Consider the following 20490-nt stretch of genomic DNA (forward strand, 5'->3'; position numbering starts at 1 on the left):
AAGCCTCTTTAGACATCACAGTTTTAACTGTACGACGCTGGATTGCAGCAGTTAAGACTCGGTATTTTGAGAAATGTGAATAAATAAGTGGAGCATTGTTTATTTATAGGCAACCACTGTCTTTGTGTTGTTCAAGTGCAGCGTGGGGCTTTGGCAGTTGTGCCACATTTGTTTTAATGGGCTCTGTAATATTGATTGCGCTGTGTATTAGACACAAGCTTAAAGGACGATTCCACTGCTTTTCTGTGTTGCAGCTCCTGAACTGCATCATTTACACACATTCGACTGCTTTCAAATGCACAACCTACATGTTTCAATCATTTTCACACAAAATAAGAAACCAAACCTTTTTTTTTTTTTTTAAGTTATTTCGGTATCCGTGGTGACAGGTCCAAGTCAAGTCTGTCACAGCAGTCGCAGCAACATGCTCGTCTTTCAAGTCTCTGACTGCTGACGTTTAAAATGACACGACATTTGAACATGTTCCCCCTCAAAGCAGTTTTTAGCTGCAGTTTATCACATCTAAGGAGAATTCCTCTCAAAGACTGCCATTGTCATTTAAAGCGAAAATATATAATACACTGTGGCTTGTTTATTATTTTATTTTTCTACTTTTTCAGGATTTTATCAGGTCAAATTAGACAACAGAAAGTGTCAAGGCAATTCTGAAATCCTCATTTTTTGTGAACTAGACTTGAATCCAAGGCTTTGCCCAAAATAATATTCTATTCACTACATAGACCTCTACACTATTTGTAGTCCTAGCTGAATGTAACGAGCTCATTGTGTCCCACAATGCATCCTGAAAAATAGTGTACAACCAATGGTAACTAACCATGCAATATGTACCATTCACAGTGGTCTTCTACATTGAACGCCCTGGAAAGTGAGTAGGGAGGAGTGAATGGGCGAGTGATTTCAGACACGACCCAAGTATCAAGTTTGAAGTGTACAGCTCTATTGAAGAGGCTATTTAAACCGGCTTGACTTTAATTTAGAGTTTACACTTATTTTCATCCGAGGCTTTGAGGTTACACAGTGCAGACTGGTAAAAAGCATCTCACATAATGTGTTTTCTGGCTGGGTTTAAATATATTTGGGAATAAATGGAGAAAATAAAACACTGGTGTGGGCTGTTGACATTTATATATTCACACTGGACAAAAGTCGTGCCCATGGCTCTTGACTCCACTTTTCCCATGGCTCTTGACTCCACTTCTTGATGTCATGTTGTTCTCCTCTGCAGGGCCAAGGTGGAGTCCAGGTGACGGAGCTGATTCAGAAATCCAACATTGGGAAGAATGTTTCTGTGTTTGCGCACAACCTCAGCTGCCTGCACCAGGTTGAGTCTCTCTTTAATCATGAGGAAGGCCAACACCAGAGTCGCCGAGCGGCTGATCCCTCGGGCGCAGTGGACGAGCACCTTACCTGCAGGCAAGAGAAGGTGACACCTCAACTCTGGCAGTTTAGTTATACTCACTCTGGCATTTTACGGTATGAAATTCAAGATAAACAGAAGTTCTCTGCCATCATTTCTCAGATTTGTTCAACATTACAATCCAGTAATGCATATTGTCAGATTTCTACACCCCCCGTATACTGAGCTATAGGACATACAGTATTATTACACCCCTAGCTTTATGTCTTCATTTCATTTTCTATGGCTCAAACTGGCTCTTACTGTACCTTTCTGACTCAGAGCGCCATGAATGAAATCAGCCGTCTCAGTGAAGAATGGGCTTAAGTCGAAATCTTTACAGTCTGCTGCTCCTACTCCATGATACAGTATGTTGGTGCCTTTGTAGAAACATGGCCCCATGTCAATGCGCTGGGGGCCATCTGCAGCGTTCACTACATGTGTTATTCCCAGATTCACTAACAGGGTTTTATCCTGAGCCGTGGCCCTGTAAACAACACAAGAGATGATACCAGAAATGCAGTTTGTTGTGATCCCTCTTGCCCGTGCGAGCAGCATATGTTTGTGAATGCATTACTGGTGACTCAAATGCACAGATTCTATATCAGTTGGACAAATAGACGACTTGTTTGCAGCGACACTTTCACAATCAGATCACCATATTGCCGCGAGGCCCCGAAGTGAGAATGTCACTCACGCGTCTGCGATGTAGAGGTTGGGCCAAACCTCGTTGACAGCTCCAGTGGGGCGTCTGTTCTTCAGCAGAAGGCTGAGCAGATCGCAGGTGGGTGGTGTCTGATACTCTGGCTCCTCCTCTGGACGCATATCTGCATCTTTCACTTTGGTGGTGGTGGTGTTGCCATATGATTATCACAGATTACACAAATTAAAGTTAGACAGCCTCCCCCAAAACACTCAATGTTCCTGGATGGAAGACTTGTGAAGGTGCCGCAGCCGTCCTTAATGCTCCTGTTTCTCCTCCTGTTGGCATTTAGTAAACATGAAGCATACTGGTGCGGCTTGCTCTGTTTTCCATCTGAACTGGATATGAGTGTTGTTTAGAGGCTGAGCCCCGCTGGAATGAGACAGCTGAAGATGCCAGAGTCTGGGCAGGAGCAATGTGGACTATTTATTCCTCAGATGACTGTGACAGAAGCCAGGCAGCTTGTGTTGTGACAACTTTAACTACAGAACCACAGCAGTGCTTACAGTTGTAATGTAACTCAAAACATAGAGGGGATATTTTTTTAATTCGGCTTCTACACCGAGCCAATTCAAACCACATCCATTTGTACCTATACAGGAAATTTTAGGCTAAATGCTGAGGTTATATCTGTTTTTAATTTGAAACAACAAATGGTGTGATAAGCCAACAATTAATTGATTTTACAGACACAGGGACATGGTGTATTGTTACCACTGATGAGAGAAATAACCTATGCTGGATTAAACTATAGTGTAGCTCAATAAATTAATCTTGATTAAATCATTTCAGCTCCAGCTCCTCTCAGTAGCTGTTTTTGGAGCTTTCTATGAAGTCATGATTCTGTGATAACAGATTTATTTTACCCATTTGTCACGGCTAATGTTTTCTATTTCTATTTCTCAGGACCTTAAAGGTGACCTGGGGAGTTTTTTCGTCAACAAGCAAGTTTACTTTAAGCGAAGGTCTGTATTCTAGAGGTGAAACAAAGATGGTCATGTATTTGCTGATTTATAAAATGCTTGCTAAGCTAAGACTTTTTTTAAGCTTGTGGTCTTCTTCCCTTCCTGCATTACCACATCCTCTCCTTACTGCCACCTACAGTCAGTCAATGGAATACAATGAAAGCACCGTGGACTTCATGGTCCCTGTGCTTGCATTGCACAGGCACATATATATATATTTTTTAAGTACCAGTGAATCTCCATGGCTCTTTTCTGTATTTTTTATTGGTTTCTGAATGATAATGGAGTAATATGTCTAGACAAACACTACGTATTACTTAAAGATAAATCCATGAAATGGTTTTGGTCTGAAAACGAGATTGTTTATAACAATAGAAAAAAGAACTAGAAGCCTATCTTTAAAATGCAGTTTAGGAAAAAAAAAAAAAAAGTAAGTTGGAACTAAAATACTGGCAACATGGTAATGCACAATTATGGACTGAACTCAAGTCCGCCCATTGACGCTGCTGCTTGCTGATGATCCTTGGTAGTGCAACTGTTTATCCAGCTCCCTGAGCTGCTCCAGGAAGCCAGCATTGGGTGAGACGTTTCTGTTGGCGCTGACAGCTTTAAGTGCATCCACCAGCGTCATGTTCTCATGGATCATCAGATAGGCCAGGACCAACGTGGACGAGCGGCTGAGACCCATCGCACAATGGACGAACACTTTACCTATAAATCAGTGGAAACAAAATCTCAACATCCATTTCCTGTGGATCATTTCAGAGCTCAGCTGGTTTCTGCTGGTTCCCCGTCTGTATTTACAACCATGCAATGACTGGATTATTGTGCTGAACTTTATTCTAACTGTCTAATTTGTTACTCGGCTGTAGATTAAAAAACCATGCACATCACAGAGAAGAGTACTTCTAACTCCTGACTAAAAGTTTTCAACAATGTTGCAACAAATGTTTCTACACACGGTAATCCCTGGTTTCTTATCGGGCCTGAGGATTAGGGCGCAGAGGAGCGCGTAATTGAACTGTCTTGGCGTCTGTGTATTTCTGCCGGGGATTACTGTAGGCACCGCCACACACTGGAGCCCCCGATCAGCCAGCATGTGAAGGAGGAGGCCTCATCTTATTACTGTCATGTCAGATACTGACTTCACTTTGCATAACAGGCCAGGCAGGCACAGGCCACAAACATAATTGTGTAATTTCCATGTCCAATAAAAGTGTTGCTTACAAATTACCAGGGCAATCCATTTAAAACCAATTTTCCTGGCCAAGGTCTGAGCTTATGAGAAGATTACCGTGGGGGAAAGATATTAGCTTGATATTATGTTTAGTGTTTGATTTGCATTTTAATGACTAATACAACTGGGGGCTGCTGTAATGGGAATTGACTGACAAATGTTTCACTACCTTACCTTGCAGAAAAAAATGTCTTCCCCAAGTTAATGTGTAAAAATGATGAGGAATACCTTGAGCACAGTGAGAGCTCCTCACCTGTGGGCGAGCTCAAAGCCTTCTTGATGAAATTGGCTGCTGAGTAAAAAAAGGGACTCAAGTTAAAGGACTCCATGTCAAAAGCTTCTACTCCATGATAAGTGATTTTGGTGTCTCTGTAGAAGCTCTGCCCCGTGTTCACGTTGAACTTCCCATCAGCAGCGTTAAGTACATGGGTGATGTGGTGAGCCTGAAGTGTCCTCTTGTCTTTGGCTGCATACCTAAGTAGAGGAGGCAAAGCCTGATTATCTGCCAGTGCAGGTAACTGAAAGAAGGGTTGGTTGTCTCTATGAGCACAGTTCATGAAAATAAACAATACATATGAGCATTATCTATAAGGAAAAGTAGGCCTAAATACACAAGTTGTCATATTTATGATGAAATGTAATGTGTAGCCGCCCTTATGTAGTATTTGCTTTGACGAGGAAGCAAACAGTGAACACTTTTAAGTTCCATGTTAACCAGGGTGTCATCCATTACCTTAATGACCATAGCGTGAAGCGAAGACCGGATAGTGAAGCAACTTTTTTGGCATCCTGGTCAGCATTTGTTGAAGCAAAAATGCTTCATTTCACTTCTCTATCTGTGGGTTTGTATCATATGATTTGGTCCAGCCTAGACTTGTAGTTCTTGAGACCGGTCTCAAGACCACTTTTTTTGTGGTCTTGGTCTTGTCACAGTCTCGACAGTGTTTGGTCTCAGTCTTGTCTCGGTCTCGGGTCTCTCGGTCTCGCAATGTCTCGGACTGGCAGAACGGTCTCGAAGGGATTTGTAGCCTACAATATCCAGGTAGCCATGCCTTTTTTTGGATATCATTATTTATACACCCTCTCAAGTGGTACAAATCACATGCATTTTGTGACACAGACGCGTTGGCGCTCGTCCTCTCGCGTTCTACAACTCATGCGGAATAGCAAAATATGGAGTAACTAGTTGGGTTTTTTATTTGGTCTCGTTCTCGGTCTTGAGCTCAACTGGTCTTAGTCTTGACTTGGCCTGTCTTAGTATTGGTCTTGGTCTTGTCTTGGTCTTGATACTCTCTGGTCTTGGTAGTGTCTTGGTCTCAGTTCAGGTGGTCTTGACTACAAGTCTAGTCCGGCCTGTTAGCTATTAGCTGACAGGATAACACAATCACGTTCCAATCGCAAGTGGGCGAGCTACATGAGGTGACCATAAACAATTTGTTGGTGAGCAGTTGGAAAATTATGAAGGTTACATGAAGCAGCACTGCCATTTATTTGGACTAGGCTACGGCCACCCAATGAATGTAGCCTCCTTCCAACTGTCTTGCTGGATCTTCACTCCATTAGCTTGTTGCTAACTTCGCTATTTGAGTCTAGCAGGTAGCAGACTCGTCATTTTTAGCCAGACATGTTCCATAGGGCTTATGGCAGACACAAGTTTTTTCTGTGTGGTCTTCACTACAAACAACACTATTTATGTACAAGTGATGCATTATTAAAACTACTGTAAATCCTTTATAAGCCTCACTGTGTAGGAGCTCACTGGAAGAAAGTTGGATTGTTTTGGGTGGGGGGTGTTTTATATTTCAGTCTTACATGTCTCCAATGTAGATCCTGGGCTGAACCTCATCCATGTGGTTGCTGGCCCCTGCCTTTGTCCACATCAGCCTGTGAAGCTCTGAGGCCGGGGGGGTCTCATACCTGCCGTTTGACCCCTCAGGGCTTGCCAGGCAGCTGAGGCCTTTGGACATGTCAGGATACTTGACTTCTGCTCCTACAACCTGCCACACAGAGTATATTCATATTCCAACAGACAGAATTTGTTATCACTTTAATATTCTGACCTTCTTGAATGTTGAGAAATCATCAAAAAGGTCCTACAGGTTGTTGTTGGGTTTTTTTTCTTTGTTTTGCTCATTAGCAGTTTAAAAGGGGAAATGTAGGTACAGTACCATCTGATTTTCCTGTTAATGCAAAATAGCTCCACTGATAACTTCTAATAGGCTTTATTGAAGTGAGGGCATCATCTTAGGTAGCTATAAATACAATAAATACAGTGTGGGATTATAGCAAAGATTGTTAATTATAACGTTGGGCCACAGGCTTAGAGCCATTAAATATAGACTATAATCATGCCAGTAAATGCACTCCACAGCAGCAAAGGACCATAGGAACACATAATGTAACATGACCTCATGATACTCTCATTATTTTATCTACAGTTCAGTAGCACTTGGTAGATTTATTTATCTCTAGAGATACAGAAAATTGTTATTCAAGGCTTATAAACATCAGCTTTTCATTTTCTGCAGGCAAGTCTAACCTATGCATTTACAATTTACACACTGGGCTTTAGAGAGACTTATACTATGCATACTGTATACATTAGCATCCATTTAAGCAGCTGTGTGATTCTGCTCCAGGCTGGGCACGTACAAGTGTTGTGTATGAATTGTTATAGTAAAGAAACCAATGGCAGCTCAGCTAATCATTTGCATTCTGCTGGTGTATGGAGACATAATGTGGCACTCAGGGTTTGGAGACCTATTGTTGTGTCCACGGGGATGAGTCATTGAGACCAAATCTGTTTCGGTGACCTTTTGTTAAGCTGCCGTGGCATATGGAGGTGCACTCAAACATCATGATGGCTTTATCCATCTCTGCAAGTGCATGGTTGCAAGTGTGTCACTCAGGGCATGTGTACTGTATGCAAGAAAAACTGCATCTCACCCAGCTTGCGCTCCATGCATATGAGTGTATGAGTCTTGAAGGCAGAGCAAAGTGTGTCTTTGCACAAGTACAACATATGCCCAGAGTACCTGGAGGCTCTTCTTTCTCCTCATTGATCTATAAGTACAACCCTTCCCTCCCTCCCACAGTCAGGGCAGAGAACTGATTTCCCTGGTGCACATGTTGAAGTGCAGCGCTGCTTTCATAGCCTCCCCCCTTAGGCTAACCTGTCCTTCCTGCTCTACTTCTGTGTAATTAAAGATGCTATGTATGGGAAAGTGCCCACGGTTAACATGGAGGGCAAATAAAAATGGCTTTTTACCTCCTCCGGGCCTCTTCTTGGTGGTTTATGAATTACACTTCCCTGTTTAGCCTTTTGGTTGTGGTTTGCCTGGATTTGTGAGCATATTAATGACAGAACAGAGTGTAATCCATTGGGCAATACAAGCATTGATAAACATGTTTACCTTGCAAATAAAGGTACACAGTACAAAAGATACATACAGTACAGTGTAATTTATGAATACTGTACATACAAAAACCTTTTGCAACATGGCCCTCTATCTGCAACAAATTCGTAAGAAGACATTGTTAGTAGACACTTGCCTTGGCTGGAAACGTTGCTTTTTCAAGGTCTCTCTGTAGAGCTACATGTAGGTCGACAGCACAACTGTCTGCGTTCTCCTTGGTAATCTACCCTGCAACCTTTTTTGCTATTTTAACATCTGAATCTCAGCCCAAAATAATTCTGGCATCATCTTCTGCATTCCTTAAAGGTTACCCGATCTGCCAGCACAGGAGGGAGGATAGGACACCGCTTTTTCAATAGCAAGAGAATTAGATCAGTGCTGCTGTGCTGCAGCTTAAATCTGACACAGTCTTTACTGAGATCCTTCTCCACAGTGAAATGTGTTTAAATCGACACCTGGACATTTGGTTGTCAGGGGGGGATTCTGATTTCTTTTACTTTAATATGGATCATCAAAAGTAAAAGCACAAAGAGTCACTTAAAATTTATCTCACCGGGTTCAGAAACCTGCCAACTTTTTAAACACATAGGAATACTCAGTCTCTATAAAGCATAAGAAAAATAATTAGACAAGTGTAGAAAGATTAACTTTTTTTTAATCATGTATACTTCATTCTTTTCCAAACATCCTACAGTAAATGTATTGTGTCTCTTGTAACCAAATAATATACAGACATGAAATTAAAACTGGACATCTGCAATACAGAGCAAAATATAAATCGTTTCACTTCAGTCAGTGTGGGTTTTCACATTCTACTATTTCTTTATCATAATAATCACACTTTTTGCAACAAGCTTCTCATTTAAGCCACAAGGAAACATCATTCCTTTCAATTTACCATACAGTAGATGCATGTGTCAGACATTACAGATGTTCTACACATCATGTCAGGGACTGTTGATGTACAGTAGCAATCAGTTCAACTATAGCAAAACAAGGAATTTTAAACTGTGAACAATGATGGGTTGGTCTTCTTAAAGACGCACATGCTGTGGATTGATTCCCATGTTGAAGTTTGAAAGATCCTTTGCAGAAATCTTCTTTTGTGAGTCATCTACAGAGTGTTTTTTTTTTTTTAATTTTTTAAATGTAAGGCTTTGTAAAAAATAAAAAATAAATGTCCATAAGACATTTGGTCCATTGTGCTGTATGTGCTGAAGAAAAAGTCATCTTACAAGTTTGAGAGGTAAATAATTCAAGACATAAATAGTCATTAAATCTCGATATCATTAGTGCTCTTGTCTCCATTTTCACTTCACATTACATTAAGTTTTAATTCGTTCCACAACCAAACTGTCTTTTTCTTAAGACATTCGTTATCATCAAAAAGAAATAAAGTCTCTAGCCATGTTAGCGGGTCCATGAGGAGGTAGTAAAGCTCAATACAAACCAGACAACAGATTTTGATTTTAGTGAATAGATCATTTTGCAACTCATTGATAAATCCACTCCACAAATTAGGTAAAAAAAAATTGAAAAATTTGCCTGAGGGTGGTGCCAGAGGAGAGGTCAGGTTGTTTCTTTTGTTTGCACAGTTTATCAGGCTCAGCTGTCAGATTTTGTGCAACTTTCTTAAGGTTTTGAAGTGTGAGTCTCAGCTGTATAAAGGCTAACCTGTGTGTGTATCCTGCTTCCAACTAGCTCATGGGTGTTAAGATACTATTAGCATTCAACATTTGCAATAACATGATGGCCTGTTAATCTGCTAAGGTTAGCATGTATGGTTTAGAAAGTTAACATGTTAATGCATATAGTTAGCGTGTTAAGATGCAAATGTTTAACATGCTAATATTTAGAATGAGCTGTGCTGCAACATTGTCATATTGGATTAGAAATTAGAAATTTGTGTGTGCAGATTGTGCTCAACTTTAAACTGAGGGATAAGTAATTGAAAGGCAGTGCAGTTGTGCATGAAGGTTTCTCGTTCATTTTCTTTCTTTCTTTTTTTAAATGTTTAACATGCTAATATAATATATATCTGTGCTAATCTCAAAGTACAACTCTGAGATAAATTCCCTCATTAGCTGAACCAAATTTCACGACAGTCATTAGCTGTAGAAATATTTCAGTCTGGATTGTTGCACAGAGGAGCTGATCAGCATCGCCATCCCTCAGTGTGTGGCTAAATAGTGTGAATGTCTTGATTAGAGGATCTGACAGGTTTTCTTTTTTCTTGTCAGATGAAGATCCAGGTCCAACAGCAGAGCTAAGAAGTTCCTGTTGGGGTAGATGGCTCTCTTCTGGATCAATTTCTGCAAAGCCTGTTTGAGCGGGAGGTGACGGTAGATCATGAGGTACGCTAAGACCAATGTCGATGACCGGCTCATTCCCATGATGCAGTGCACCAGAACCTTCCCTGAAGAACAGACAAGATGAAGGGAGAGAGCCGTGTGAAGGAAGGATTAGTGAGAGGCCTCAGTCTTATTAATATCATACATGGCTGCCCATCTCACGCTGTGGCCTTTCTTTTCTCCTGCTGTGAGCTAAAAATAGTTCCCACAATTCATCGCCTTTGTTCATTTAAGGTCCCTTTGCAGTCGGGCCCCAACTGTCTCTTTAATCCCAACTCGTCCTCTGCTTGATAGGTTCTTTGAAAGGTGCCATGGTCACATTATAGACTTAAATTCTGCAAGGTAAGACCCTTATTATTACTGCTGGCTGAAAATACACTTACATGCCATTACAAGCTGGGCTACATTGCGGTGACAGGTGACATTGAAAGGACAGCACGATGACAGAATTTGAATGGATGGGTCTATAAAGGATTTATGGAGGGAAATAAAACATTTTATGTGCAGGAATTTAAAAAAAAAAGACAATATTTTTGTAGGAAACTATTCAGTTTTTATCGCTAGCAAATTGTGTATAAAACTCAATGTGCAGAAACACCATAATTCATGTGAAAAGGAAACCTTACCATCAGGTGCCTTCAGAGCTTTATGAATGAAATCAGCTGCGGGTTGGAAGTAAACATCTAGATCAAAGTGTGTCGAATCATCTGCTGGAATGCCACAATACAGAAAGTCGTGGCCATAAAATCTTTGGTTCCCTATGCTGCCTCGCTTGGAGTGAGCAGCGTTTAAAACATGAGTTATACCTAACTTCTGCAAGGTAGTCTTGTTTTGGGCTACTGCCCTAGCAAGACAAAGAGACAGAAAGAGGTTCAAGACTTATGTGAAAGCTAAGCATCAGAGCACAATGTTTTATAGCAGAGTGATACAATATTTGGCAAGAGCTATGCAAAAGGTAATGACCTTGGGATAGTATTTAACATTAAAGGTAAGAGGTTTCACATTTCCTTGAAAGGCAAAGTCATAAAGTCAGGTTCAAGATTGAAATAAAATGTATACTTACACATTCCCTATGTATATGTTTGGCCAGACTTCGTCAATTTGACTAAGATTTAGTTTACACGAGTCCAAAACCTTCTGCAGATCCTTCACAGACAGATATTCTTTTCTCTTGTCTTCCAGGGCTGACATTTTGAGTCCAAATTCCACGTCTTGGATCAAATCCTGCTCCAAATGTTTGTTGTATTAAAGTTGTTCCCGTCTACTCCGGCTCAGGGTGAGCTGTACGAGCAGGTGTTTATCTGCTGTCACTGGACAGTTACCCAATTTAGTGCTTAACCTAGCGTGTAGTCTTTCACGTGCTGAGGGCAGAACAACAAACAGAGCAGCGCAGGCTCTGCTTTTCACACTGCTGTGGGACTCTAATTTAATAAGCCTCATACAGAGATGAATCATTCCATAAAGCAGTGATAATTGGATGTAATTATGTTGAAAATGTTTAAGTGCATTGCTTATACTGGATGAGGGGAAGTGCACCATAATGTTGCATTTATGGAACAGAAATGCTGTAACAGCCCCATGCAACTAGTTTACTGCTCTGACATTAATATCTTGTGAAAGCAAATTGGATGAAAAGGGAAAAAACATTAAGCTCTGCCGTCGGCTGCACATGACATCAAACAGCACTCTCAGTGCTGCAAATGTCTCTTTTAACCCTCCTATTATGTTGCAGGTCAATTTCACCCATTGCAGCTTTTAAATTGAAGAAAAACATAATTAACCTCTCTTTTAAGCCATGAAATGTAATGACACTTCCTCGTTCGGGGTCATGAATGGGTATGCAAAATGTGGGCGCAATGATGTGTTCTAAAATGTCAGTGTTGCTGTGCACAAAAGCAGTCAATAAAGGTCTCCAGGTCATTTTGACCTGGAGTCAGTTATTGATTGATTATCTGAAGAGTTGCTTCTGCTTATTGATGAATAGTGTAGTTATGTGTGTGTGTGGGGTGAGACCAAAACTCAGCAGGATATGTGCATAAAAACTGGGAGAGTATGACGATAACCTGCTGGTGGATGTGTGTGCGGAGGTTTGGCTGCTACAGTTGGTTTGCATTTGAGAAGCTGTGTTCTGATCATTTTGTGCACATAGTTGTCTCCAAAAGAAACACTTAATAATGCACTCCAGAAGATTCACTAGGCCATAAGAATTATATTTTACTCTGTTATAATAATAATACGATGTTTCTGAGCTCTGGGCTCTGTAATCCATTAAATTCTGTAAAAGACCACAGAGCTCTCAAGATTGTCAAGTTGTCATGGTCACCTTCACAACAACAAGGCCGGTACGGAAAGTGAGATTTTTTAAAATGCATGTATTCCTTGGGCCTGCGAGCTTGTTTCTGTGCTGAAGTGCTGAAATGCGTTACATAAAATTGACATTTGAGCTCTGAGAATATAATACTGGAGTGTGGTTGGAAGGCACTCATCATTCCTGACAAGGCCGACAAGCTCTTGCTCTAAGATCAGATGCTACTGTGCAAAAATGTTCAAGCTGGACCACCCAGACCCAGACCAGAATCAGATCTGGAATCGGCCACTGGAACCATGAGACACACTGGCAAGACAAATGACAGTTGGTGGGTTTTGCCTCCTTAAGAGGACAATGAAACCAACACCACATGTGGAAAAGAGTTTGCAGCTGCGCTAGCCACTCTGTGAGGTTCTACTTAGTCACACAAGTGTTTAATAATGTACTCATCAATATTTTACAACCTCTCCTATGAAGCATCCATCACCTGGCTGTGTATAAACAGTTAATAAACACGTGGAAATGATTTACTAGCTGTTTAAACACATGTGCAAATAATCCACGGGCAAGTTTAAAACTGTTAATAGATGTGTTCACAACTAATGAAAACATGTTACACCTATTATGTAATCAGACACTGATTATCTGTTTACATACCATTTAGAGATGCTTCATAAAGTGACTTTATAATGACATTAATAATCACCTTAACTCTAATTATTCCAATGTGTTACGAACTATCTATTGATCATATGTTGCTCATAAATATTTGAGGAGTTAAAACAAACCAGGGGGAGCTGACAAAACATACAAAATGTAATCAATAAATTGCAGTGTTTTCTTATTAAGTAGAAACGTGAACTATGTTAAATGTTTAGAGGGGTTTGAAATGAAAGGTTAATGTTTTGTGCATGGACACACACACAAAATAAGTTTCAAAAGGTTTTAAAATGAATACACCTCTCAAGTTTGACTCAGAAAATAATGCATATATTTTTCTTCAACATAATACAAAAGGTCATCATGCCTCATTTTCAGTTAAAAGAATTATTCTGCCTAGGGCCGATTACACTTATCTATTAATATAAGGATCAGTAATGTGTGAAAAAGCAGTATGATTCACATCAAACGCAGCAGCAGAGTCAAGGAAAGTAGATTTGATTCAATATCGTTCTTGAAACAAACTAAAATCAAAGTACAGCATCTCCCTCCACTGGTAGATACTGAATCATTCATTTGTCTTGAGGAAAAAAACAACAAAACAAAAAACATTTGAATCTTTGGAAGTTAGAATATCAATCCATTACGGTATTTCACTCAGTGCTCTTGTGATGCCTTGCGTAGTTTCATATCCAAAGCACAAAGCTGTTTGAGAAATCCTCTGTTTGGGAAAATCCACCTGTGCTCTTTGACCTTATTGATGGCCTCTAGTAGGGTGTAACGGTGGTAGATCATTAGATAGGCCAGGACGAGAGAGGCAGACCTGCTGACTCCAACTGCACAGTGGACAAAAACCCGTGCTGGTAAAGAACAAGATTACAGTGAGCCTAAAAGCATGAGCTGAATGTGAGATTTTATTCACGATGATGAGACATAGCAGAGAATCCTGCTATGAAAAATGAGTGACATTAAAGCAACATGATAGGTATTTACCGCCAGTGGTGTTAAGTGCATTCTGAATATAGTCAGCAGAGGGAGAGAAATAGCGAGAGAGGTCAAAGGATGGTGAGTCATCTGCCGGCACTCCATAATAATCCACAGTGGATCCATAGAAGTCATGACTCCCCTGACAGTGCATCCTCCCATGAGCTGCATTCAGAACATGAGTGATTCCCAGCTTCCATAGACTGTAGCGATCATTGGCCACTGACCTGTGCACAAAGGAAACAGGAATTACAATAAGAGACACATTAGACGATTACAGAGCCTGAGGTTATTTTTGTGCTATAAACTGTCTAGACAAGCAATGCTGTAGTAGACTTACATGTCTCCAATGAACAGGTTAGGCCAAACCTCATCCACGTGGTTACCAAACCTTTTTCCTCCATACAAAACCTTCACCAGTTCTTTGACAGAGGGGGAACGATGTGCACTATTTTGAGGCTGATTATTCATTGTTTCCTACATAGATAGATAGATAGATAGATAGATAGATAGATAGATAGATAGATAGATAGATAGATAGATAGATAGATAGATAGATAGATAGATAGATAGATAGATAGATAGATACTTTATTTATCCCGAAGGAAATTCTATTTCTCAGCTGCACAATAAACAACATCATTCACAGCAAAGCAACAGGTCAGTTCATGTGCACATTTATAATTGCCTATAGATCTGAAACTTTTTTTTTTTTTAATTAATTCTACTAACATTTCTTTCCAATCACTGTTGAGACTTTACTACAACCTTGTTGGTAGGCCTACTGACAGGGACAGGTGCTCCTGGTCTAAAATTAAAACAGTGACCTATATTCTAAATCTTGATCAACCTGACACTTTTAAACACCTTTAGCCTATAGAGTGAAATTTACTTCCTACCAGGATTATCTCACGTTGTGGCCTTCAACTGCATCGAGAATTAATCGCTTTTCTACAAAATAATCTCAACACTGCAGAATTAAAGACGCTGCAGTTCCCAGCTTCTACCGGTAGGCGCCACTGTTAACGAGCTAGACTGGATAGAGTCAATGTAGCTGTAGCTTTTTTTTGTTTTTTTTTACGTGCGCAGTTACTCCGGACATTACCGCCTTGTGTTGTCAACAGTCATGCTAACCAGCGCGAAGCCTGGGAGAAATGATTTCCAACAAGCCCGCGTTATCGCAGCAAACGTTAAAACGCTTTCTTCAGATACCTGTGAGATGCCGTACAGCTAGCTAGCTGAATTAACACGTTTCCGTATCCTCTCCTGTTAACATCTCAGTCCGGGGTGAGTGAGCAAGAAAGGGGCACACACACTACAGCGACGCGGCTAACAGGTAGCATAATAGCTAATGTAAAGCTAACACTGAATTAGCCCCCGCCTGGGGCTGGGTTTGTTGTGATACAGGAGGAGGATGATGCTCTCGTTTGCGTCCATGACTACCTCAGGCATACCGATAGTGATCAACACTGCCCGCTGCTAGACTGTCATGTTGTCTTATGGGATAGTGAGGGGGAAATTAGGAGTATATAATTAGCTCCCGGGCCTATCTTAGTGATAGCCGGTGATGTGGGTCACTGCAGGTGGATTTGAGTAGCTGTAAATCACGAATGCCTCAGTAGTTTACTATTGCATTGTGTACTTAAAACCTCTAATATGAAGAAACACCGAGAGTCAAGTGAACAAACTAAAGAGACGAGGTTGAGCACACATCACTGATGGATTGTGAAGTTAAGATAAAACATGTATTATTCCGTACACTGTGTAGGACAGCGTCAGTCAATAATTAGATTAAGGATAATAGCCGTAAATTAATCACCCATAATTAGCACAAGTGTCACAGTGGGTGTCTCTAGTCTGCACCTTCACCTACTGTACATTTCGTAAAGGCGCGGTTTCCATTGTGTAAACTTATGGCAAACCCTTGCCATTGTTTGCCTCATATTTGCTTACGTTGTGAAAGCTCAAGTTGCCTGTGAAACTTAGGATTTGTCTTATACTTGTATATCATCTGTAATTTTTTCACAAAGTGAAATTATATTCTGCCTATGTTGCACTCTTGCATGGTGCGTTTGGAGTTGATGGTGCTGATTCAGTGGAAAAAGGTGTGCCTAATAGAGCCCACTTCTCCTTAAGTTTCCTTTGTTTAGTGGGGCAGAAGTCAATAAGGAAGTGATATTGGTGGCAAAGGGGAGCTCACTTGTTTGCGTTGGACTAAACGGTTTGTCCTGTATGTTCTTTTCTCCAGCCTTCAGAGTGAGGAGGAAATGACCCAGCTGAGTGTCCGTCGCTGGACGCCCAAACATGTCGCCAAATGGCTTAAGGAAGAGGGTTTCTGTGATTACGTGGACCTGCTGTGCAACAAGCACCGATTGGACGGAACCAGTCTGCTCGCCCTTAGCGAGTATGACCTCCGCTCACCGCCTCTGGAGCTCAAGGTGCTGGGGGACATCAAGCGGTTGATGGTGTCGATCCGCAAACTTCAGAAACAGAACATGGACGTGTTAGAGGAGCTGGGTCTTCCCTTTGATGGCCACTCTCCGACAGGTTCTGGAGGAAGTTTGGATTGGTTGTGTAATGGAGATTCAGGCAGAGACTGTGACAGCACTGATACAGCACCAGTGGGAGAGGAGTATCACCAGTACACTAACGGAAAGTACAAGCAGCAGATGAGGCGTCTGGATCCAGAGTATTGGAAGACTGTGCTCAGCTCCATCTACGTGGTGTTTGTGTTTGGATTCACATCCTTTGTCATGGTCATAGTACATGAGAGGGTGCCTGACATGAGAACTTACCCTCCACTGCCAGATATTTTCCTTGATAGGTGGGTGTGTGACAGCTCACGTTAGACATTATTTTATTCAGTGCCTTAAAAAAAAAAAAAAGAAGTCAGCAGTGTAATGACTAAGACAGCATGAAACTAAAATATATATTTTTTATCAACGGATGGAATATCACAACAGATGGTGGACAGTATAACTGTCCTAGTTCCCTGTAGCATGTTTCTATTATTGTCCTCACATATTCCTGATGGGCTAGCTTTGGTTCAAAGAGATCTTTGAAAGTTTTTTTAAGTGACCCACTTTGTAGTGTGACCTGTTGTTTATGACCAGATTTGAGCTTTTCATGGAATGCCTTAGCTTAGTGGGAAAGGTGAGTTCAGGGACATGCTGGTATTTCTTTGGAGAGGGAAAACATGCTGAGGCCAGATATTCACGATAGTAACAAATCCTCCAGATTGCCTCAGTGATATTGGTAAGAGCATGACTGAATATTTTGCTTTTAGAATCAGTGATGGGAGTTGAAATTTTAAATAATAGGAATGGGATCCTGAGAAGGTAATATTTAAACTTTTGAAAGAAGGTTTGGCATTTTGTGTGTACATAACAATATTTTTAAATGGTTTTTGCAAATATAGTAAGTAAATATATCAAGCAGGTTGATAAATGAAGTATTCTATGATAATCAGTTTGTGTTCCTTTTCAATAGCGTGCCTAGAATACCATGGGCCTTTGCCATGGCTGAGGCATGTGGAGTGATCCTCTGTAACATCTGGCTGCTTGTGCTGCTGCTGCATAAACACAGGTAGAGTCCTGACAGTCCTTTGCATCAGTGCCGTGCGGTGTAGTCACTGCAGGGATTGTTCTGTGGGACACCCACAGTGTGGCCCATAAATCAAAAAGACGGAAGAGACGTGATGATTATTTCTCATGATTTGTAGGTCCATCCTGTTGCGACGCATGTGCAGCCTCATGGGGACTGTGTTCATGCTGCGCTGTATCACCATGTTTGTCACCTCCCTGTCAGTGCCAGGACAGCACCTGCAGTGCTCAGGAAAGGTAACGCTAATCTGTTTTGCATGTACTGTATCGTATCTCAAAAAAATTACATTTCTGCCTCTTGGAAAGATAACAGTTTCCCTCTCTTTTCTTCTAGATTTATGGTGACATGTGGGCCAAACTGCAGCGAGCTGTGGCCATCTGGAGTGGTTTTGGGATGACCCTGACCGGAGTGCATACATGTGGTGACTACATGTTCAGTGGCCACACCGTAGTCCTCACCCTGCTCAACTTCTTTGTCACAGAGTGTGAGTAGCTTGTGTTGACACAGTCTGGAAGCTTTATTTTACATTCACTGAGGAACAGAATCACTTAACCTTATACTTCAAAGGCCCTTTAAACCCGTTATGTTAATATAATGGTGAAACTAAGTTGGAATATTGATAATAATGAATAGGAACTTAACACAATTTTTAAAATGCCATGTCCCCAATTAATAAAATCTAACCTCAAATTAAGTATTTGGCCTCTCCCCTAACATTGCAAGTTAATGGCATGAACTTGATTCGGAGGTGCCAATAAATCTTGTTTTAAATTTGTCTTCATTCTTTTTCAATTATGAACATCACAAGATATTATGAACTGGAGTTGTGAAAACAAGGTTAAATACAAAAAAATGCAAAATCTGAAGTGACCATATTTTTGAATATTGTCCTTTTGTCACCACACAGTGGTGGTTTTTGGTATTTCAAGTGAAATTTGGAAAGGAGACTGCTGCAGTTTAACCTGGACAGAAATAATCTTCCACACATGAATATGCTATTCAATGGTTGGTATTTTATACTTTCAGCTAAATATTCACAACTGCTCCTTCTGCTTCCTCTACATAGACACTCCACGAAGCTGGAACTTCATTCACACCTTGTCCTGGGTCCTCAATCTTTTTGGCATTTTCTTCATCCTGGCTGCACATGAACACTACTCCATCGACGTGTTCATAGCCTTCTACATCACTACCAGACTCTTCCTGTATTACCACACTCTCGCCAACACCCGGGCTTACCAGCAGAGTCGACGAGCTCGCATCTGGTTCCCCATGTTCTCCTTCTTTGAGTGCAATGTGAACGGGCCAGTGCCCAATGAGTACTGCTGGCCTTTCTCTAAACCGACTATGATGAGGCGGCTGATTGGATAAAGAGTGGGAGCAGCCGCGGTTCTGTTAGACATTACCAAACCTGTGCTGTTTTGTCTGCTTTGTCAAGTTGCCAACTGAGGTCATGTGCGATATCCTCATTAACAAAGTCGACTGATGTCATCCTGTCAGCACCGAGGACTGATGGGATACACAGAGCCATACCTTCTTGTATTTTGGGACGTAGCCTCTAACGTACTTCCTATGTCTTCATTTTTATGAGGATTAAGTGAAATCCACAAAAGCTTGTGGAGTTTCTTAAAAGCCCTGTTAACACTCTTTGCTTGATTTGAAAACTGAGTACAGTGGGAATATGTCCCATTGATTGGTTGCTTATTTTTCTTCTAAAGGGATCTTATTTTATGTAGCTATTGCATTTTTCAGTACCTCCCATCTTAAGATAAACTTAGTATTTGGAGAGCACATAACAAAACGGAGCCACATCAGACAATTCTCAGGCAGCAGTGTACCTAATCTTTCCCAGCAATTAACAATTACTTGTGCAGTTACAATGCCTAATCATTTCAAGATTTGGATCTTGATTCTTGACTGAAAGTTTTTTTTATATCCCACTTTGCAATTTACTAAAATGTAACTGGACCACAGGTAAAGCAATATGTAAAGATCTACCTTACAGTAATGCTTTTCCACCCCCTGTATAGCAGTTTTTCATCACATTGAAAAGCAGATATTACAAATGTCCTCTGCATTCCTTGAGACTATGCTCACAGCAAAATGCTGACAGAGAAATTGATGGCTCTACGGAAGATAAACTGCAACATATATTGACTTTGTTGTTTTTTATTGTTCATGCAGCCTGATCTTTCTTTACCAGTCCTAAAAAAGATGCATTTAAGAAATGTTTATTTCAGCCAAAAACCTGGAATGAAAGATTTTTTTTTCAGCTGTCTTAAATATAATTCCATTTGCCAATTACCTTGAGTGTCACGATAGGTTTGTCTGTGTAGAAAGGTCCCAAATCTATCATGTTTACTGTTGGATAGTTGTATAGTGCTTTTTTAAATGGTCATAACATGTAAATGACAAGATCCAAGTACCATTTGAGCTTTCCAGGATATTAATCCTTTGACATTAATCTGTGGTAATAGTTCTTTAAAAGAACACTTCAATTTGTAGGTATTTGTTTATATTAATTTATTTCATTTTGTAAATGTTGATAGGTATTTTTATATTTCATGTACAGAGTTACAGCAACATGCACATGGAGAGATATGTTTACAGTTGCTATTGACTATGTATTTGTTTGAAACACAATGTGCTATTTAAGTGTAATGTTGATTTCAGATTGGCCTCTACATTTCATGGAGTGAAACTTGCCACTTGTGAAAGATGTCATCGATTTGCTCATTACAGCATATTAGGAACATCAGTATTCTGAATGACACAGACCTTTCATCGAGGAAAGATGCTGTTGCATTCATTGCTCATGCAAAGCCACATAACTTGTTTCATGTCTT

The 20490-nt window shown here is 40.6% G+C and overlaps 5 protein-coding genes across 9 annotated transcripts; 1 reads left to right on the plus strand and 4 right to left on the minus strand.

Annotated features, from left to right (window-relative positions):
• Window positions 1–541: 541 nt before the first annotated feature.
• LOC311002391 (dual specificity phosphatase 29-like) lies at window positions 542–3482 on the minus strand. Its single transcript, XM_083993743.1, has 3 exons — window positions 2115–3482; window positions 1687–1904; window positions 542–1428 (listed from the first exon to the last, which is right to left on the minus strand). The coding sequence occupies exons 1-3, from the start codon at window positions 2240–2242 to the stop codon at window positions 1226–1228; spliced, it is 549 nt and encodes a 182-aa protein (XP_083849869.1). The 5' UTR covers window positions 2243–3482; the 3' UTR covers window positions 542–1225.
• A 34-nt stretch (window positions 3483–3516) lies between these two features.
• LOC311002497 (dual specificity phosphatase 29) lies at window positions 3517–8011 on the minus strand. Of its 2 annotated transcripts, XM_083993884.1 has the most exons (5): window positions 7875–7996; window positions 7591–7659; window positions 6135–6319; window positions 4576–4796; window positions 3517–3796 (listed from the first exon to the last, which is right to left on the minus strand). In XM_083993884.1, the coding sequence occupies exons 3-5, from the start codon at window positions 6287–6289 to the stop codon at window positions 3570–3572; spliced, it is 603 nt and encodes a 200-aa protein (XP_083850010.1). In that variant the 5' UTR covers window positions 6290–6319; window positions 7591–7659; window positions 7875–7996; the 3' UTR covers window positions 3517–3569. The 2 variants fall into 2 exon arrangements, with proteins under 2 accessions (XP_083850010.1, XP_083850011.1); XM_083993885.1 differs by lacking the exon at window positions 7591–7659 and having other exon boundaries at window positions 7875–8011.
• Window positions 8012–8556: 545 nt separating this feature from the next.
• Window positions 8557–11415, minus strand: LOC311002753 (dual specificity protein phosphatase 13A-like). Of its 2 annotated transcripts, XM_083994222.1 has the most exons (4): window positions 11153–11415; window positions 10896–10933; window positions 10716–10751; window positions 8557–10154 (listed from the first exon to the last, which is right to left on the minus strand). In XM_083994222.1, exons 1-4 carry the CDS (start codon window positions 11278–11280, stop codon window positions 9943–9945), a joined length of 414 nt encoding a protein of 137 aa, XP_083850348.1. In that variant the 5' UTR covers window positions 11281–11415; the 3' UTR covers window positions 8557–9942. The 2 variants fall into 2 exon arrangements, with proteins under 2 accessions (XP_083850348.1, XP_083850347.1); XM_083994221.1 differs by having other exon boundaries at window positions 10716–10933.
• A 2075-nt stretch (window positions 11416–13490) lies between these two features.
• LOC311002312 (dual specificity protein phosphatase 13A-like) lies at window positions 13491–14518 on the minus strand. Its single transcript, XM_083993641.1, has 3 exons — window positions 14382–14518; window positions 14051–14268; window positions 13491–13917 (listed from the first exon to the last, which is right to left on the minus strand). Exons 1-3 carry the CDS (start codon window positions 14510–14512, stop codon window positions 13715–13717), a joined length of 552 nt encoding a protein of 183 aa, XP_083849767.1. The 5' UTR covers window positions 14513–14518; the 3' UTR covers window positions 13491–13714.
• A 328-nt stretch (window positions 14519–14846) lies between these two features.
• On the plus strand, window positions 14847–20465 carry samd8 (sterile alpha motif domain containing 8). 3 transcript variants are annotated; one of them, XM_083994546.1, is made up of 6 exons: window positions 14847–15050; window positions 16290–16865; window positions 17531–17626; window positions 17763–17880; window positions 17978–18128; window positions 18711–20465. In XM_083994546.1, the coding sequence occupies exons 2-6, from the start codon at window positions 16309–16311 to the stop codon at window positions 19013–19015; spliced, it is 1227 nt and encodes a 408-aa protein (XP_083850672.1). In that variant the 5' UTR covers window positions 14847–15050; window positions 16290–16308; the 3' UTR covers window positions 19016–20465. The 3 variants fall into 3 exon arrangements, with proteins under 3 accessions (XP_083850672.1, XP_083850671.1, XP_083850673.1); XM_083994545.1 differs by lacking the exon at window positions 14847–15050 and adding an exon at window positions 15131–15328; XM_083994547.1 differs by lacking the exon at window positions 14847–15050 and adding an exon at window positions 15700–16146.
• Window positions 20466–20490: the final 25 nt, after the last annotated feature.

This window comes from Trachurus trachurus (genome assembly GCF_905171665.1).
Source record: "Trachurus trachurus genome assembly, chromosome: 19".
Classification (NCBI taxonomy): Eukaryota; Metazoa; Chordata; class Actinopteri; order Carangiformes; family Carangidae; genus Trachurus; species Trachurus trachurus.

Excerpts from the sequence above, each read along its gene's own strand:
- LOC311002312 (XM_083993641.1), bottom strand. The coding sequence starts at position 14,512 with ATGAATAATCAGCCTCAAAATAGTGCACATCGTTCCCCCTCTGTCAAA. Across the intron at positions 14,269-14,381 it reads AACCTGTTCATTGGAGACAT|GTCAGTGGCCAATGATCGCT; the intron begins GTAAGTCTACTA and ends CTTTGTGCACAG. Across the intron at positions 13,918-14,050 it reads TGCACTTAACACCACTGGCG|CACGGGTTTTTGTCCACTGT; the intron begins GTAAATACCTAT and ends GTTCTTTACCAG.
- LOC311002497 (XM_083993885.1), bottom strand. The coding sequence starts at position 6,289 with ATGTCCAAAGGCCTCAGCTGCCTGGCAAGCCCTGAGGGGTCAAACGGC. Across the intron at positions 4,797-6,134 it reads AGGATCTACATTGGAGACAT|GTATGCAGCCAAAGACAAGA; the intron begins GTAAGACTGAAA and ends TCCTCTACTTAG. Across the intron at positions 3,797-4,575 it reads GGCTTTGAGCTCGCCCACAG|GTAAAGTGTTCGTCCATTGT; the intron begins GTGAGGAGCTCT and ends ACTGATTTATAG.
- LOC311002753 (XM_083994221.1), bottom strand. The coding sequence starts at position 11,280 with ATGTCAGCCCTGGAAGACAAGAGAAAAGAATATCTGTCTGTGAAGGAT. Across the intron at positions 10,934-11,152 it reads AACATATACATAGGGAATGT|GGCAGTAGCCCAAAACAAGA; the intron begins GTAAGTATACAT and ends TTGTCTTGCTAG. Across the intron at positions 10,155-10,715 it reads AGCTCTGAAGGCACCTGATG|GGAAGGTTCTGGTGCACTGC; the intron begins GTAAGGTTTCCT and ends TCTGTTCTTCAG.
- samd8 (XM_083994546.1), top strand. The coding sequence starts at position 16,309 with ATGACCCAGCTGAGTGTCCGTCGCTGGACGCCCAAACATGTCGCCAAA. Across the intron at positions 16,866-17,530 it reads CCAGATATTTTCCTTGATAG|CGTGCCTAGAATACCATGGG; the intron begins GTGGGTGTGTGA and ends CCTTTTCAATAG. Across the intron at positions 18,129-18,710 it reads CAACTTCTTTGTCACAGAGT|ACACTCCACGAAGCTGGAAC; the intron begins GTGAGTAGCTTG and ends TCCTCTACATAG.
- LOC311002391 (XM_083993743.1), bottom strand. The coding sequence starts at position 2,242 with ATGCGTCCAGAGGAGGAGCCAGAGTATCAGACACCACCCACCTGCGAT. Across the intron at positions 1,905-2,114 it reads AACCTCTACATCGCAGACGC|GGCCACGGCTCAGGATAAAA; the intron begins GTGAGTGACATT and ends TGTTGTTTACAG. Across the intron at positions 1,429-1,686 it reads TGGCGCTCTGAGTCAGAAAG|GTAAGGTGCTCGTCCACTGC; the intron begins GTACAGTAAGAG and ends TCTTGCCTGCAG.